The 15,000-nt window shown below is 49.5% G+C and overlaps 1 protein-coding gene across 5 annotated transcripts in view; it reads right to left on the reverse strand.

Moving 5' to 3' along the window:
• Positions 1-15,000, reverse strand: part of LOC143334973 (semaphorin-6D-like) — a 112,750-nt gene that overhangs the window by 51,918 nt on the left and 45,832 nt on the right. For 4 of the 5 annotated variants that reach the window (XM_076754041.1, XM_076754046.1, XM_076754042.1 and 1 more), the window contains 4 exons: positions 9,449-9,583; positions 1,508-1,703; positions 1,035-1,149; positions 760-817 (listed from right to left, as the gene is read on the reverse strand). In XM_076754041.1, the coding sequence (XP_076610156.1) occupies positions 760-817; positions 1,035-1,149; positions 1,508-1,634 (300 nt within the window). In that variant the 5' untranslated portion in view covers positions 1,635-1,703; positions 9,449-9,583. Of the gene's footprint in view, positions 1-759; positions 818-1,034; positions 1,150-1,507; positions 1,704-1,808; positions 2,690-9,448; positions 9,584-15,000 lie in introns of those variants that run through there. The other variant, XM_076754044.1, reaches the window with a different exon arrangement.

Here is a 15,000-nt window from a genome sequence, read left to right on the forward strand (position 1 = left end):
TGCTGTAGTTTTGTTCCGCCGCTCTCGTATTTACTGCGTCTATTGAGCGGAGAGCACAGAGGATCCTTCGCCGCGCTGTCAGCTGTCAGGTCTGATGCTGCTCGACGCTTTGAGAGAAGATTCTCATGTAAGATGAAACCACGGTGGAGCTGCAGCAGACGAGCCTCCGTCACGCTGATTCAAAGCCTACAGCACTCTTAAATAAACACTCTGGAAAGTTCTGAACATGGCAGGAAGGAGTCTGCAGGTGTGGTCAGGTGTGGTCTGCTGATCTGAGGTCAGAGGTGCAGAGCAGGTAACGAGGTGGCAGCCCAGGTCATACACTGCACGCGCAAGTCCACAGTCAGGCTAACGAGTCTTTACCCAGACAGCGATCGTCCAATCAGAGCTCAGCACACGCAGTGAACGTCATCAATGCAATCGAACGACTTGTTCTACTCGTGCGCTGCTTGTTTGTGGAAGGCTGTGGGTTCATGAAGGATTCTCTCATTTCAGGTGAGCTACAGCTGATCAAATCTATCGAATCCATTGATTTTCAGCGGCTCAGAGGAGAAGCTGCTTTAGTCTCCGTCTGTCTCAAATCCACTGTTTCAGAAATGACTCAGTCAAGAGGCTCGTCTTCAGAGCGGGAGTAACTGTCTGAGTCTATGATCGTCCTCATGGGCGGTCCAGAGGATTCTTTAGACTCAGAGCTGGAACGTCACCTGAACCGTCTGTGAAGCAACAACAACAAGCTCTTCATCACATGGTTTGACTCACCAGCTGAGGTACGAACTCCTCCGACGCCGTGGTCAGGTTCACTGCGAACACGTGATCCCTGAGGAGTCGGAGCACAGTCAGTCACTTCGTGTTCGTGTCAGAGTATTGATGAACACACTCAGATTAACAGAAGACCTCAAAGGCTGAAACGTTTCCAGAAATCATCATCAAAGCTGGAGACTGAAAGCTTCTGGATCAAACACTGATCTGTGTGACACGACGCTGCTGAACACCTGTGTGTGTGTGTGTGTGTGTGTGTGTGTGTGCGCGCTGACCTGGCGGCGATGTACAGCATGTGGTTGATGCGCAGCAGCCTCTGGAAGTCCAGGCCCAGACGCAGCGTGTCGTTGTCCTGAAGCAAACCTTGAAAACCTGGAAAGTGATACGACTCTGCAGAGACAGACGGCAGTCATGTGCTCATGTGAGTGAACGGATGAATGTAACGTCACCGTGTTCAACATGTCTGATGAGTCCTCTCTCTGCTTGGATAAACGTGCTGGAGCACTACAGCTCCCATCATGCTTTGCTGTGACGTGAAGCTGAAGCATGAAAATCGATCTCTGCTGGAGTAAAACCAATGAGAGCTCAGGGAGCCTTCGTCCAATCAGATGACGGAAGGGTTCGTGTTAACGACCTGAAACACCTGACGGTTTGACGTCTCCCTTTAGACTCGAACTACGACCACGTTTGAAGGGCACAAACACTACACCTGTGCTGATCATCAGCCAATCAGAGAGAGTCTACTCACGCTCCGAGGTGACCACGTTGATTGGCTCCAGGTCTTTGGGGAAGGGCGTGGTCGAGGCCGACTCGGACAGGAAACAGGAAGCGAGGACGAGCAGCAGCAGCGGCGGCCGCCATGGTGACGGAGCCATTTTTTTAGGAGAGAGAGGGGAGGAGGGGGGCGGGGCGTGGTGATGTCAGCAGGTCATGGTGGGCGTCGGCTGAGAGGAGAGAGAGGGACGAGTTAGAGGCAGACAAAAGGACACAAGGAAAACAGTGTTGAAATGTGTGTGTGTGTGTGTGTGTGTGGTCCTCTCTGTATGTACCTATAAATGAAGAGGGATTAGCATGTAGCCTAGCCGTTAGCCTGTAACCTGCCAGGTCACAGAGCAGAACCTGCAATCAATTACAAGGATTAGCATCATTAAGTTAGCGTTAGCACATCTGTGTTGATGTTGACACACACACTGTTGTGTTAGCGTGTTTGTGTGTATTTATTCATGCATCAGTGTGACCAGAGGACTGCGCAGGTGTGTGTGATGCCTTCACGGACATGCAGGTGTGTGTGACGCCTTCACAGACTTCCTCACAGCTCGGCCAGCGGGCGGCTCACGTGCGTCCCTTTATTTGTCAGATGTCATTTTTCCTCATGTGCTTCCACTTCCTGCGACGCCTCCGTCCCTTCGTCTTGTTTCAACAGCAAAGAGAAGAGAGCGAGTTCACGCCTGAACCGAACCACACGCGCACGCCGAGCAGGTGTGTGTTCACCGAGACACGAACTCCTCCCCCGTGTTTCCGCCGCTCAGACGTCCAGGTGTAAATTACATTCGGGAAATGGGACAAAGCTTCAGACGAAATGTCTCCAACAGGAACTAAATAAAGGTACCTTTTCTCCAAGGTGAGCTCTGTGTGTGTGTGTGTGTGTGTGTGTGTGTGTGTGTGTGTGTGTGTGTGTGTGTGTGTGTGTTCAACAGACCAGGCAGTTTGTCTCGGCCTTGTCTCGCTGAATGAGAATTGACATCAGGGCTGCTGTTGCTCTGAGCGGCAAATTAATGATTTAAGGAATAAAACACACACACACACACACACACACACACACACACACACACACACACTGAAGAGGCTCTTTATATTTTCATTATTTGGTGGTAAAAGGTGACAGAAATCCTCCATTCTGCACCTTGAACAGCACACCTGTCTGTCTGCCTGTCTGTCTGCCTGCCTGTCTGCCTGCCTGCCTGCCTGTCTGTCTGTCTGTCTGTCTGTCTGTCTGTCTGCCTGCCTGCCTGTCTGTCTGTCTGCCTGTCTGCCTGCCTGTCTGCCTGTCTGTCTGTCTGTCTGTCTGTCTGTCTGCCTGCCTGCCTGTCTGTCTGCCTGTCTGTCTGTCTGTCTGTCTGTCTGTCTGTCTGTCTGCCTGCCTGCCTGTCTGTCTGTCTGTCTGTCTGTCTGCCTGCCTGCCTGTCTGTCTGCCTGTCTGTCTGTCTGTCTGCCTGCCTGTCTGTCTGTCTGCCTGCCTGCCTGTCTGTCTGTCTGCCTGCCTGTCTGTCTGCCTGCCTGTCTGTCTGTCTGCCTGCCTGTCTGCCTGCCTGTCTGCCTGCCTGCCTGTCTGCCTGTCTGTCTGCCTGTCTGTCTGTCTAACAGGAGGACCTGTACTCAGGTGACACCTTCAGCACACCTGCACACCTGCTGTGTGAAACAATCATGTCAGCTCAAAGGTCCACTCACTGGCTCCTTCACACTGAGTCTAACTCTTAGCACTCATGCACCTCCTGTTCACCTCCTCCTCTCACACCTCTGTAACGGAGGAGGAGGAGGAGGAGGAAGGAGGGCAGAGGAGGAAAATGATATTTTCAGATCAAGAGAGGGAAGGATGAAGGAGACAGGAAAGGAAGGCACCTCCTTCTCTTCTTTTTTAGTTCATTTGTAGACCACAGAAGAAGAAGGAGGAGGAGGAGGAGGAGAAGAGCTCGTCACCTCTGGGACCGCCTCTCTCCTTTTCATTTGTCACTGCGTATGACAGAACGAGGCAGGCGAGGTGAGGAGGAGACAGGGAGGAGGAGATGAGGAGAGCAAGTCACCTTCATGCTTCCTTCTTTTCTGCTTTGTCACTGTGCGACACAACAGAGGAGGAGGAGGAGGAGGAAATGAGAGCATGAAAAGGGAGAGGAGAGGGGAGGAAAGGAGGTAACTTTTGTTGAAGGAGGAGAGGTTAGGATGGAAACTCCATTTATATTCTCTGCTGCTCCTCCGTCTCTAACAGACTCCATATCTGTCTGTCACTTTGTTTTTCCCTCAACTTCTCAAATCGTTATTCTGCACCAGTTTGCTTCAGAGAGGAGGAGAGAGGAGGAGAGAGGAGGAGAGGAGGAGGAATAAAGGCCTCAGAGCACTTCAAACAAAGAGCTCGTCGGATCGTCTCTCAGCATCTCAACTGAGGAAGCAGTGAACCAACGTCTTCTTCACCGCCGAGTCAGCCTCTTTATTCACGATGTTCTTCTTCACGTCAGATGTGAAGAGGCTGCGTTAACTCAGCTTCCTGTCAGGTGTCAATCCTCAACGGTTCAAGGTGACCTCGGAAAAAACGTCAAAATTAACCAACCTCCAAGCGCTGCCTGCACATTAAAATGCTCTTATTGTGAAATGCATGCAGGAAGTCTTAGCGCACATTAGCTCAGACGAACAGTACGGATGCAGGTGACGGAGCAGATTGGTGCGTCAGGGTTTGAGGGGCGGGCAATCGATCGCTGCTGTTTCCAAGGTGATTGGCTGTGTGAGAGTAGGCGGGTTTGAGATTCCCTCTGGAGATTGGTTGAGCCGCAAACAGGTGTTCAGTGAGGAGGGTTCAGGGCTCAGGTGAAGCCTTCTGCCACAGAGTACTGAGTACTTGTACCACCACCTGAGTATATGTGTCAGGGGTCCTTTGAGTCAGCGGGGGGGGCAGCACTCCTCGGGGTGTCCCATCTAGCGCCACCTTCAGGTCAACATGAGTCCAGTACCTTCAGAACTGATTCCCATCAGCCTCAGCTGCACTTTGTCTGCGCTGCTAATTAGCTAATGTTAGCATGCTAATACCCTAAACTTAGATACTCAACACGGCAAACACTACAACTGATAAACATTAGCATGTTAGCATTGTCACTGTGAGCATGTTAGCATGCTGATGTTAGCGCGTAGCTTACAGTGCAGCCTCAGAGCTGCTAGCATGGCTGCAGACTCTCAGTCCGGTTTACTTTTATTATTTCCACAGCTGAACAGAAGAACCGAGTCCTTTCACCTCATCCGTTTCATTTGATCTGGAAGCAGCTGAAAGCCGACTTCACGGTTTAACTCCAGCTCGTAAACGTGTTTCTCTTGGCGGGTTCGGCCTCTGCGCTCTCATTACGCTCAGCCGGTCACCTCGGGCTGGATCCTCTTCATCCCCTCAAACAAACGTCGATATCTTCTAATGAGAGCTCTTTGAAGGAGCGGGAGGACTAATTGACTGTGTTCAGACTGCAGGAGGACTCGATGACAGACGGATGGCTTCACTGGATTGAAGACCTGCTGAACTCGATGGACTCCAGCACGAAATCCTCCACGTTCCTCTTTTCTTCTTCTGCTCTTTAAAGTCAGACGGTTCTGTTTTCTTTCACTGAGAAACCAGAAGGACAATGAAGACCTTCAACCCTTTAATCTTGAAGACATTCGTCCACCATCTCAGAAACACTCGTCTGCTGTCCCGCGCTGTTCTCACGCGCCTCCCTCCCTCCTCCCTCCCTCTCACCTCCTAACGCCTCCTGTTGTTTCTGCTTGTTTCTGCTTGTTTCTTGATGATCTTCGTTGAGTCCCAGAGCCGTTCGGCTCACCTCCGTCTGTCAAACCCAAACCTTTCTTCTTGTTCATCGTCTGTCGGGCTGTTTCGTCTCTCTGGGCGTCTTCGTCTCACCCACGTTCCTCACGCTGAGGTTTTTTATTGATCTCTCTGGATCTTCCTTCCCTCAGCAGATAAACTGAATGTGACTTTCAGACTGAATAAATTGAGGAGTTTGATGCGATCCCGTCAGTCAGCCCGCACTCATTTAGATAATTGAAACATCTTGTTCTCCTCCTCCTCGTCGCGTGTTTTCTGCCGCCTGAACATGATCTTCCAGCCGGCGGGGACAATCTGTCATTTATAGGACGGGACTAATCCGTCACACGGGGCTCAAACAGGAAGTTGCCTTTTGCTCCGCTCCCTGTGGAGCTTTATGCTGATTTATATAAAAGGCTGATATTCAGACGTGCTCATGAATCTGATCTGGTTCAGCTGCTGTCATCCACCCATCTGACGGAGGGGATGGAGTTTGATCGATGGCACGTTTGCCGCAGGATTAATCAATATTACACGGCTTCCTGTGGGAGTTAAGACATTAACCTGAACGCACCCTGTAATGGCCGCAGCTGGGACATCGGCTGCAGGTCGATCCACGAAGACGAACACGTTAACGTCTCAGCGCCTCGTTTTTATCATTTCCAATAATCTAAAGCGAATAAACACTCTAGAACCAGGTCCACTCCTCCACCCGTCCCTCTGTCCACCAACACCCAGTGACGCTCTGTGTTCTTTACATAACAAGCTTTAATTTAGATAATTAGATAACAGCTTCCTGTTTGTGTGCCAGATCGTTTCAGCCACAAATCAAAGGCCGTGTCGGCGGCCGCTGGACGCCGCTGGATTAACTGTTACTGGAGAACGTCGCGATGACTCTGGAGCTTTAATGAGATTGGTGTCAGAGAGATCGCCGCGGCTCGGCCGAGGTGTTTATTATGAAGGCTGATAATTGGTAATGTGATTAAAGTCGGCAGCATGACGGTTTGGTCATTTGCAGCTGTCAGAGAGGAGGGTGGAGGAAGAGGAGGGGAGCTGGTCTTTGAACCCTGAAGCCTGAATCCTGCACTACGAGGGCCGAACTGGACGAGTTTGATGACGCGTGCAGGTGTACAGCCACGCCTTCGGCCTCCTCATCGTCGTTCCACACAGCTCCGATCACGAGCGACGTCATCGTTTATTCACAGTCTGTCAGGAAACACAGCTCTCAACTGTTTTCACTTCCACTGACATAAAGACTGAAACATCCAATCACAGAGCTCCAAATCTGCCATGTGTGGCGCTAGCAGTGCTAATGGCGCTAACAGAAGCTGAGGTGAAAGTGTTGAGGAGGCTGAAACCTTAAACTCATTTACTTCCACTTCCTGCATCAATTCTCTAACTATGGTGCTTTGGATTCACACGTCTGACTGTCTTCTTCTCCATGGCAACGGCAGCCGAGCCTCATGGGTATTGTAGTATTTCGAGGCGCCTGAGACGAATGGTGGTAAATTAGCATTCAGAGCTAACTGTGCTAACAGTCTGAAACGAGCTGTCAATCACTGCAGCTCCCAACATGAACACTTACACCTGAACTTTACACCAAAACACACACACACACACACACACACACACACACACACACACACACACACACACACACACACACACACGTGTGCTCTGCATGTGCATCACCAATGTGTGTGTGTGTGTCTGCAGTAAACTGTGCCTCCAGAGTGTGTGCTGGGTAAATGTACTGAGAAGGTGTGTGAGGGTGCGTGTGTGTGGGTGTGAGGGTGCGCGTGTCTGTGTGTGTGTGTGTGTGGGTGTGAGGGTGTGAGGGTGTGAGGGTGTGTGTGTGTGGGTGTGTGTGTGTGTGGGTGTGTGTGGGTGTGTGTGTCTGCTGGCCTTCACTGGACGGCCCGAGTGCCAGACTGAGAAAGTGGATTCAGTTTTCATCCTGACAGCCAATCCACCAGTTTCTCCCACTGCAAGTGTGTGTGTGTGTGTGTGCGTGTGCGTGTGTGTGTATACACCTGTGTGTATGTGTGTGTGTGTGTATGTCAGGCTGAAGGACACGTTTAAACACAGTCTGTAAAGAGAGGAGAGGCAGACCACCTGAAAAAGCGAGCAGAGTGAAGAACAACGAGGGGAGAGGAGGAGAGGAGGAGCTGGAGGAGGAGGTGCAGCTCCTCTCTGCTCCTCCTGTGGACGTGATGCGAGCGGTAATCGATGTGCTCAGACTGGAGGCAGCCACACGTCTTTAAGCTCTGTGAAATCCTGATTTCACGCAGCCTGAAATCTGCTCTTTGTCTTCTTCTTCTGTGGTGGATCTGTCGCAGATTCTGGAGAACACGAGGCGTCGCTCGCCAGACGACTCCTGGCTCCGGTTCACGTCTGCTTCCTCCGCCTTTCACAGTAAAAGTCTTTAAGCTCGGTCTGATCCGCCGCCTCCCGTTTTAATGCGCCGGATCAGAAATTAAAGTCAGTTAAAGAAGCTGAACTCACTCGAAGACAAACGAGGTACACTGACTCCAGTACTTCAGTGTACATGTGTACTTACTTAATACTTCCACTCCAACAAGAGCAGGAAATGTTGTACTTATACTGCAGTACATGTAAACACAGTAACATTTTGAATGCTGGACTTTTACTTGTACTGAGTATTTGTACACTGTGTATTACTGCTTGTACTTCATGTGTTCATTTATTTTACTGCTGTCGATGTTTCAGCTTGAGCTCATTGAAGTACTTTATATCCTGCTGGTGCTTTAATCTTCATCAATGCATTAAATTCATGTAGACGCTCCAAACAAAGCACAACAACAACATCGTTCTTCTTCCACTGTCAGTGTGTGTGTGTGTGTGTGTGTGTGTGTGTGTGTGTGCGTGTGCGTGTGTGTGCACGCACGCGCGCGCGCACTGCATGCCTTTGTGTGAATGTATGTGCGTGAATGAGTGTGAGGGTCAGCTGGAGGGAATGACAGCGAATGAAGGGAATGAGAGACGTTAAAGGAGAAAGAGCCGAAACATGAAATGAAAGTGAATGAATGGAGGTTGATGAACGAGTGAGAGTGGATTAGAGCAAGTGAAGGAGACGAGGGTGAAAGAGGGATGAGAGAGGAAGGAAGAAAGATGAAGGCAGAAGAAAAATTAATGAGAAAAAGAATGACGGAGAGAAGAAGAAAGAGAGCCAATCAGGAGAAAAGATGGTGAAAAAGGACAGAATCAGCCAGCTGGAAAAGAGAGAAAGAGAGAAAAGAGGAAGAGGGAAACGATAAGACAGGAAACAGAGACACGTTTGGATAAAAGACAAGAAAACAAAGAAGGAAAGAGAAGAAGAACGAGGGCTTTTCTTCTTCTGTTATTCATCACTTTCCTTCCTTCTTCTTTCTCTCATCGCTCTTCTTCAGATCTTTTTCTTTCTTTCTTTCTTTCTTTCTTTCATCTTTGCATTTTCTCTTCATGCTGAAGTATCACTGTCACAGCCCAACAACATCCCATCATCTGGTTACCAGGGCAACCGCCTCACATTTCTGCTTGGCGACACTGTGTGTGTGTGTGTGTGTGTGTGTCGTTATTGTAGGACAGCACAGCTTTAGTTTCCTGTTGGTGTTTTTTGGTTTTCCCAGACCATCTCTCTTTTTCCGTACAGGTAAACACACACCTGATCACAACACAGACACCTGAACGCAACACAGACACCTGAACGCAACACAGACACCTGAACACAACACTGAGCACCAGGTGAGTCTGAACAACGAACCTTCATGACAAAGCAGAGGAGAGATGATCTAATCCACAGCAGAGATTCATTAACACACACACACACACACACACACACACACACACACACACACACACGCAGCAGATGTTTATTTGTAAGCAGCTTATCGTTTCATTGTTTCTGGCTGTAATGAGTCGCAGCAGCTGCAGCTGCTCGTCTTTCCATCGTTCACGATTATTTTCTTCGTCATCGTCACGACGGCAGATTCCACTGAAAATTTCTGGAAACTTTCAAAGCTAAACAGACGTTTTGCTGAACTTCAGCATTAAAATGGCTTTAACGGCGCCGGTGGCAGAGTCACATGATCATTCTGGAAACCGTGAAGCTGTTTGTGGTTGATTAAAGATACTTACAGTCTGTGAACGTGCTGTGACAGATGGGCGACGCCTCCAGCCGCTCAGGTGAGTCGTGAGGGTACAGGAAGTGATCAACGGGATCCAGGAAGTCAACAGGAAGTCAGGAGGCGGGGGTGGACCCCCTCAGACGGCCTGGAACACAGAAAGGTAAAGTTTTAATGTGAGGATACTGTTTTTCTGACCGCTTCAAACCGCCGTGACGAGTCCTTTCAAACGTTTGAAGTGTCGCCTGCTTCGATTTCACATCCTGATTTCTACATGTGCAGATCTTCTGAGTAAAGACACAGATTCTGTCTGTGTTCAAACCTTTTAAACCATTTAATGGAGAATTTGGAACAAACTGAAAGAATCAGACAAAGGCAGGTTGCAGCTAACATCATCAGGATGCACCAATGAGATTAAAAGAAGCTCGGCGTGGAGGACAAAGACACACTTGTTGTTACGAGCTAAATGGATTCCTTCAGCCTGAGGTTTGGACGGCGAGTCTCTGGAGGCTTCGTATCTCATCTGATGGCTCAAATCCAGATCGACTGAAATCTAATCAGCTGTTCCTCTGGCCTAAAGCCGAAAAGCATCGAGCCACCTCCAAACACACAAAGATGGACCAACACGCACAAGTAAAGATGCTTCATCTGAGAGAGAGCAACGAAGAAGAGAGCGGCGGCGGTTTGAACCCGTCTGAACGGCGAGTGCGGTTCTCTGTCGCTGCTCTTAACGAAGCCAAACAGGCTGCGCTCGTTAGCGAGGCGGCGGCAGGAAGCTTTCTATGAGCTAACCTTTCTTCATGCTAATGGCAGCCATTCAGACGAGCGGCGTCCAATTAGAGGTGACCTCCCTTAACGAGGTCAAACAGCTGAGGATGATGGGAGAATGCAGAGCGGCACAGAGATTCAGGAGGAGGAGGAGGAGGAGACGGTGAGGAGTCAGAAACATGGCCAGCGCTGACGCTGATGATAACTGACGTTTTATTCCCACACTGAGCCGACGAGGAACAAACCTGCTGAGATCAGCGCGTTCTCCAACATGAAAACTTTATTTACAACTGGCAGAATGAAGTGGCAGGTTTTCTATTGGTCGTTCACAGATCGATGTCACTTCCTCCTCAGAAACACACCAACGAGTCTCAGTGTCCATCGAAGCGCTGCGAAGATAACTTTTAAAATGTCCCCAAAAATTCAAAGAATCACACGTGACTTCAGTGTTTCCAACAACTGAGCAGAGAGTGAGCAGAGTGAGCAGAGTGAGCAGAGAGTGAGCAGAGAGTGAGCAGAGTGAACAGAGTGAGCAGAGTGAGCAGAGAGTGAGCAGAGTGAACAGAGAGTGAACAGAGAGTGAGCAGAGAGTGAGCAGAGTGAGCAGAGAGTGAGCAGAGTGAACAGAGTGAACAGAGAGTGAGCAGAGAGTGAGCAGAGTGAGCAGAGAGTGAGCAGAGAGTGAGCAGAGTGAGCAGAGAGTGAGCAGAGTGAACAGAGAGAGCAGAGTGAGCAGAGAGTGAATAGAGAGTGAGCAGAGAGTGAACAGAGAGTGAACAGAGAGTGAGCAGAGAGTGAGCAGAGAGTGAACAGAGAGAGCAGAGCGTGAGCAGAGAGTGAACAGAGTGAGCAGAGTGAGCAGAGAGTGAATAGAGAGTGAGCAGAGAGTGAGCAGAGTGAGCAGAGAGTGAAAAGAGTGAGCAGAGTGAACAGAGAGAGCAGAGAGTGAACAGGGTGAGCAGAGTGAGCAGAGAGTGAATAGAGAGTGAGCAGAGAGTGAGCAGAGTGAGCAGAGAGTGAAAAGAGTGAGCAGAGTGAACAGAGAGAGCAGAGAGTGAACAGGGTGAGCAGAGAGTGAACAGAGTGAGCAGAGGTTGCCAAGAAGCCCAAAGAAGAAGAAAAAACAAAAGCCGTGGTTTGGCTGGGAGGACAATGAGGACAATGAGGACAATGAGGACTGTCCGTCCTCTGTCCTCCATACGTGGACGTTCATTCTCAGATTAGTGCATTTCAAGGACCAGACTCATGAAGCGTTATAGTTTAGCCTTAATAAATTTCACTGTGCTGTCAAACAGAAGACAAACTGTCCAATGACATGAAAATGACATCAGGCCTCTGATTGGCCCTGTGGTCAAAGGTCTCCATGGTTACCACGGTGATGCTGATTTTTCTGTTTATCCCCGTCAACATTTAGATCATCAACATATTAAAGCTTAACACACGCGCACACACACACACACACACACACACACACACACACACACACACACACACACACACACAGAGCCAAACAAACAGGACCAGGTTTAGTTTTTCATCCTTTTGTCTTAAAATAATCCTTCATGTGATCGTTTTCAGAGGTTAATCCTCTGTGACAGTCCATCTGTCTCTGTCTGTCTCTGTCTGTCTGTCTGTCAAATTCAAATTGCTTTATTGGCGTGAACAAAGACATGTTGTTGCCAAAGCAGAAGTAGGTTTACACATTAAACATTTAAGAAAATGTCTCTCTGTCTGTCTCTGTCTCTCTCTCTGTCTCTGTCTGTCTCTGTCTGTCACTGTCTGTCTCTGTCTGTCTCTGTCTGTCTCTCTGTCTGTCTCTCTGTCTGTCTCTGTCTGTCACTGTCTGTCTCTCTGTCTTTCTTTGCTCATCCAGATTCACTTTCATCACCAACACCAACATGTTCTCCACGTCTTCGTCAGTGTTCCTCTGCTCGTCTCCTCCCGTTATCTGTTCAACCGTCCGTCTCCCTGTCTGGTTTTATGTCTCTCTGTCCGTCTCTGTCTCTTCCAGCCTCTTGACTTTACGTAATCTCTGAGAATCCAAACAGCCTAAAAGCTTTATTGGCAGGAGCAGAGAGGCTGCGCTGCCAAAGTCGAGCGTCAAGCTTTGAGAGGAGTCAGAGTGTCTCTGACGGACGGACAGCTGGACGTCATGGACCAAATCGTCCATCCACGTCCACTGAAAGTCCTCACCAACACGCTGATCCACAAACACTCTGCGGCTTCAAGACGACATCGGAACGCCGTGCAGACAAACGATCAATCAAACTGCGTCACATGATTTGTGTGAGGTCAAAGGTCGTCTGACCAGCTGTCCATCCCTGGGCACATCCCGTGTCCTGGTCCCCATGGCGACATGGAGGCCAATTAATGAGCTGCGTCCTCGTTAGGTCATGAGTCCTCTGCTCCTCCTCCTCCTCCTCCTCTTTGACTCCACTCGCTCTTTCTTTAATGAAACTCTCTTCTTCTTCTGCTGATCGTTTTCATTTATTTCTCTTCTTCACGTCGATTCCACTTTTCCAGCGTTAATGAAAAGTCGACCGCGGCCTTTTACTATTCTAATGAAGGACACACTCGTCTCCTCCTCCTCCTCTCTGCCTCCATCTTTTAGCCTCGCCTTCCATTGTGAGCTCTTCATCACGTCCTTCTCCTCATCCTCCTTTGTCTTTGCTGCCTGGTCTGACCTCCTTCATCTCTGTTCATGTAAACATCACAGAGCGATGATTAATGAGTAACTGACGACATCAAACCAACACCAACGACCGAACCAGCTGTCTTTCATTTCCCTCCATCTTCTCTGTGTTCCCTTTGTTCCTCTGTTGTTTCTCCTCCTCCTCCTCCTCCTCCTCCTCCTCCTCCTCCTCCTGTCTTCATATCTTTCCAGTTCCACCATTTTCTTCATTTTCTAATCAACTTATCGATTGGATCACTCTTCCTGTTTACTTCAATGTCCTCATCGTCTGTCCATTAATTAAATTTCTCTTTTCATTACTTTAAACTCTTCCTCATCTTCGTCTTCTCTGCATCCCTCCATCCTTCTCTGTCTCATTAGACCGGCCTGCTAATGAACATGCTGTAATTCACGTCATCTGTCCTCCATTTGTCTTTGTCTTCTCTTCACATCTTGTTTCCTGAGTTATCGACGGTCTCAAACTCGTTTTGATCGTCAAAGCTGGATTTCATTAAAAATGTTCGGCCTCAGACAGAAAACATTTCCCAAAACGTCCTCCTGCTCTTCGTATGACATCGGCTGACTTCATCCTTTGCTCCCGTCAAAATAACTAAAGCCACTAGAGGTCGCCGCCCTATAATGACAGTGAGTACGGGTCATAACGTTTCTCTGGCGAGGACGGGCTGGTATTTCATGATCCTCGTCACCGTGAGAACTTCCTCCTCTGCAGCTCCATCTTTGTGCTGCTTCTGGGGAATCTGGGAGGTTTTCTCGGACCAGGTGTGAGGTGTCATGTCACCAGGTGTTCCGATCTGATGCTAACGCCGCACACGCCACAGGCTGCTGGCGGTTTGTGAGGAAACTGCGAAGGCAGCTGCAAACAGCTGTGCAGGTTCATGCACGTCGTTCACAGCAGGATCGGTGGAGCGTCAACGTCTCCGTCAGGACAGCGAACTCGTTTCGTCCATCACTCTGCAGCGAATCAGGAGCTCGGATTGAGAGGTGCTGACATGAAGCCATGTCTCCGCTAAATGATCAGCAAAGTGTTTTTAGATCTCTTCCAGTCTTGATTTGCTCTTTTCTCCAAACTGTCTGACAGCCTCTTGATTTCTGAGGATCAGGACGTCGACGTCGGCCCGCCAGGCGAAGGAATGTCTTTATCAAAGAGCAGCGGCGTTACAATCACAGGAGAATGATGGAGCTGCTCAGGAATAAAAAACATCCTGCGTGTCTCGAAATTACAGCCTTCACATTAGAACCGTCACAAAGCAATCATGAGGTTTTGTTCTGCATGTTTCTCCTGCAGACGACTGATTCACAGGCTTTTCTTTCTCTTAATCATCTCTTTGTCCTTTTCGTCCTCCTGTCCTCCTCTCTGCCTCACGTCAGCATGGCTGATTCACCCCTGACCAAACGTTACAAATACCTCGCCATCGCTTCCCGTCGTGGACGAACCTCGAATGGTCAAAAGATCCACCAGGAGGTCCTGAAGGTCTCAGGCAGGACGTCCAAATATGACACGTCACGTCATATTCTGATCGTCACTGACATCAAAGAAAGCCGAAACACATCAAAGGACGCGTATGATCACACGGGCGAGACGTTTTCCTCGTCCACGGACAGAACACGCCGCCACGTTCCATCTGAACGTCCACGCTGGCTCAGTCTGATGCTCAGGAAGGACATGATGTTCACTATTTGAAGACAAATTCAGAAGCAACCAATCAAATCAGTCCACCAACAACCAATTAACTGACTAATGACCTCAGACAGAGCAGCGAGCGACAGGGACCAAAAACAGGATGTGACATCGGTCTGGACAAAGCCACGCTGACGCTGCTGCTCATGTGACTGCACCTTACAGGGAAACGCCAACGTTGTCCACCTCTCCGTGTGTGTCCAGGTGTGTCCTCCTGCCTGTCTCACAGGAAGCTGCATTAAATGTGCTAAATGTCCTCCAGCGATGTCACTGCTGCAGGCTAAACGCCGCGGGCTACATTAGCCGCTACAAGCGTCACACACTCAGCTCCCTGTTGTTGCTGCCCCCCCGCTCGTGCTGCTGCCGTCAGTCGTGAACCCCCCCCCCCCCCCGAACAGGTCTGACGGAGAGTCCCGGGGTCACAGAG

This window comes from Chaetodon auriga, chromosome 17, assembly GCF_051107435.1.
Source record: "Chaetodon auriga isolate fChaAug3 chromosome 17, fChaAug3.hap1, whole genome shotgun sequence".
NCBI lineage: Eukaryota > Metazoa > Chordata > Actinopteri > Chaetodontiformes > Chaetodontidae > Chaetodon > Chaetodon auriga.